The 1,791-nt window shown below is 43.7% G+C and overlaps 1 protein-coding gene across 1 annotated transcript; it reads left to right on the top strand.

The window, feature by feature from the left end:
* The first annotated feature begins 537 nt into the window (after positions 1–537).
* On the top strand, positions 538–1,491 carry LOC112122435 (olfactory receptor 6N2-like). The gene has a single exon (XM_024221235.1). The coding sequence runs from the start codon at positions 538–540 to the stop codon at positions 1,489–1,491; it is 954 nt and encodes a 317-aa protein (XP_024077003.1).
* Positions 1,492–1,791: the final 300 nt, after the last annotated feature.

Raw genomic sequence — 1,791 nt, forward strand, 5'->3', positions numbered from 1 at the left:
TGTGGAGGTGGGGGAGGTGCTGCTGGGATCTCTGTCTGTGGACGTGGAGGAGGGGTGACAGGATCCCTGTTTGTGGAGGGAGGGGGAAGGTGTGTTGGGTGTGAGGACTGGGGAGAAGTGATGGGATTCAGTTTGGGGGACTTTATGGAGGGATAAGTGGGAACAGGGTGATGGCTGCTGCTGGTGTTTCTATAGGTCACTTTGAAGTTCTAATTTTGGGGAGGTTCTATTACTGTGGGGAAGTTCTGTGATCTGTGTTATCCAGGTCAGACTTGATGATCACAATGGTCCCTCTGACCTTAGAATCTATCAATGAAGCTCCATTTATTGCGAAGTGTCACAGAAAAGCAAGTGAAGGGTGAGGAGGAATGGAGGGTGATGGGGCATTAATGGGCGCAAACTGAGTCAGCAAAATATACTAATGGTTTCTTTGGATTACTTTCAGCATTTTACTTTATTGATCCATCATCTGAGAGGTCTTTTGATTTTGGTGGAGCTTTGAATGTCTAAGTGTTTGCAAGCTACTCCACTGGCAGCATGGGAACCAGCAACTGGAGCAGTGTAACCGAATTCATAATCGTGGGATTCCCAAACCTTCAGGGCTTCCACACTCTCCTCTTTACCCTGCTGCTTCTCATCTACCTCTTCGCCATTTTCGGGAATGTGGTGATTTTCACAGTCATCAGGTCAGATGCTCGACTTCATACACCCATGTACTTTTTTATCAGCATTTTATCTTTCTTGGAAATCTGGTATACAGCAGCTAGTATCCCCAAAATGCTTTCAAATTTACTCAGCAAGAGGAAAAGCATTTCCTTCACTGGGTGCCTCTTACAAACATATTTCTTCCATTCTCTAGGAGCCACTGAATGTTACCTGCTGACAGCAATGGCTTATGACAGATATTTAGCTATCTGTAATTCACTGCGCTATCCTGCCATCATGACCCCGAAAATGTGCACTCAGTTGGCTGCTGGCTGTTGGATTTGTGGCTTCATGTGTCCTGTCATTGAGATAATCTTGGTCTCCAAATTGCCTTTCTGTGGCCCCAATGAAATCCAGCATATCTTCTGTGACTTCCCCCCTCTGCTGAGCTTGGCCTGCACAGACACCTCCATGAATGTCCTGGTTGATTTTATAATCAATGCATTTATAATCCTGGTGACATTTTTGTTCATCATGGTCTCGTACATAAAGATTATAAAAGCCATATTGAAAATACGCACCACTGAGGGGCGAAAAAAAGCCTTTTCCACCTGTGCTGCTCACCTGAGTGTGGTTCTTCTATTTTTTGGGAGTATTATATTTATGTATGTACGATTAAAGAAAAGCTATTCCTTGGATTATGATAGGGCATTCGCTGTGATTTACGCTGTCTTGACTCCTTTAGTTAATCCAGTCATCTATAGTTTACGGAACAAAGAAATACTGAATGCAATAAAAAGGAAAATCCCGCAAAAAGGTGTAATCAACAGCAGTGCACAGTCCTGACTCCTGTGTGAGCTCTCCTCCTTCAAAGCAGCTGATCAAGCAGTCTCTATGGAGGAACATTCTGTGCATGTGGTTTTCTTTCTGGTTTATAATCTGGCCAGGCCCCGGCCTATACTTTCAATTCTGGTGGCTCGCTAGAATGACTGGGCACTCCCTCACTGTCTCTCAGACACTTTTAAAATCTATTGTAATTTTTAAATCTTTTAAAATCTACTTTATTTCCAGGGCATTTTGATCCCTCTTTGCCTACCCCTGGCCCTTCCTTCCAACTTTCTTCTTCTTATCACCGTCAATATTTTC

This window comes from Terrapene carolina, unplaced genomic scaffold (assembly GCF_002925995.2).
Source record: "Terrapene carolina triunguis isolate 2854851 unplaced genomic scaffold, T_m_triunguis-2.0 Scaffold22854, whole genome shotgun sequence".
NCBI classification, from domain to species: domain Eukaryota; kingdom Metazoa; phylum Chordata; order Testudines; family Emydidae; genus Terrapene; species Terrapene triunguis.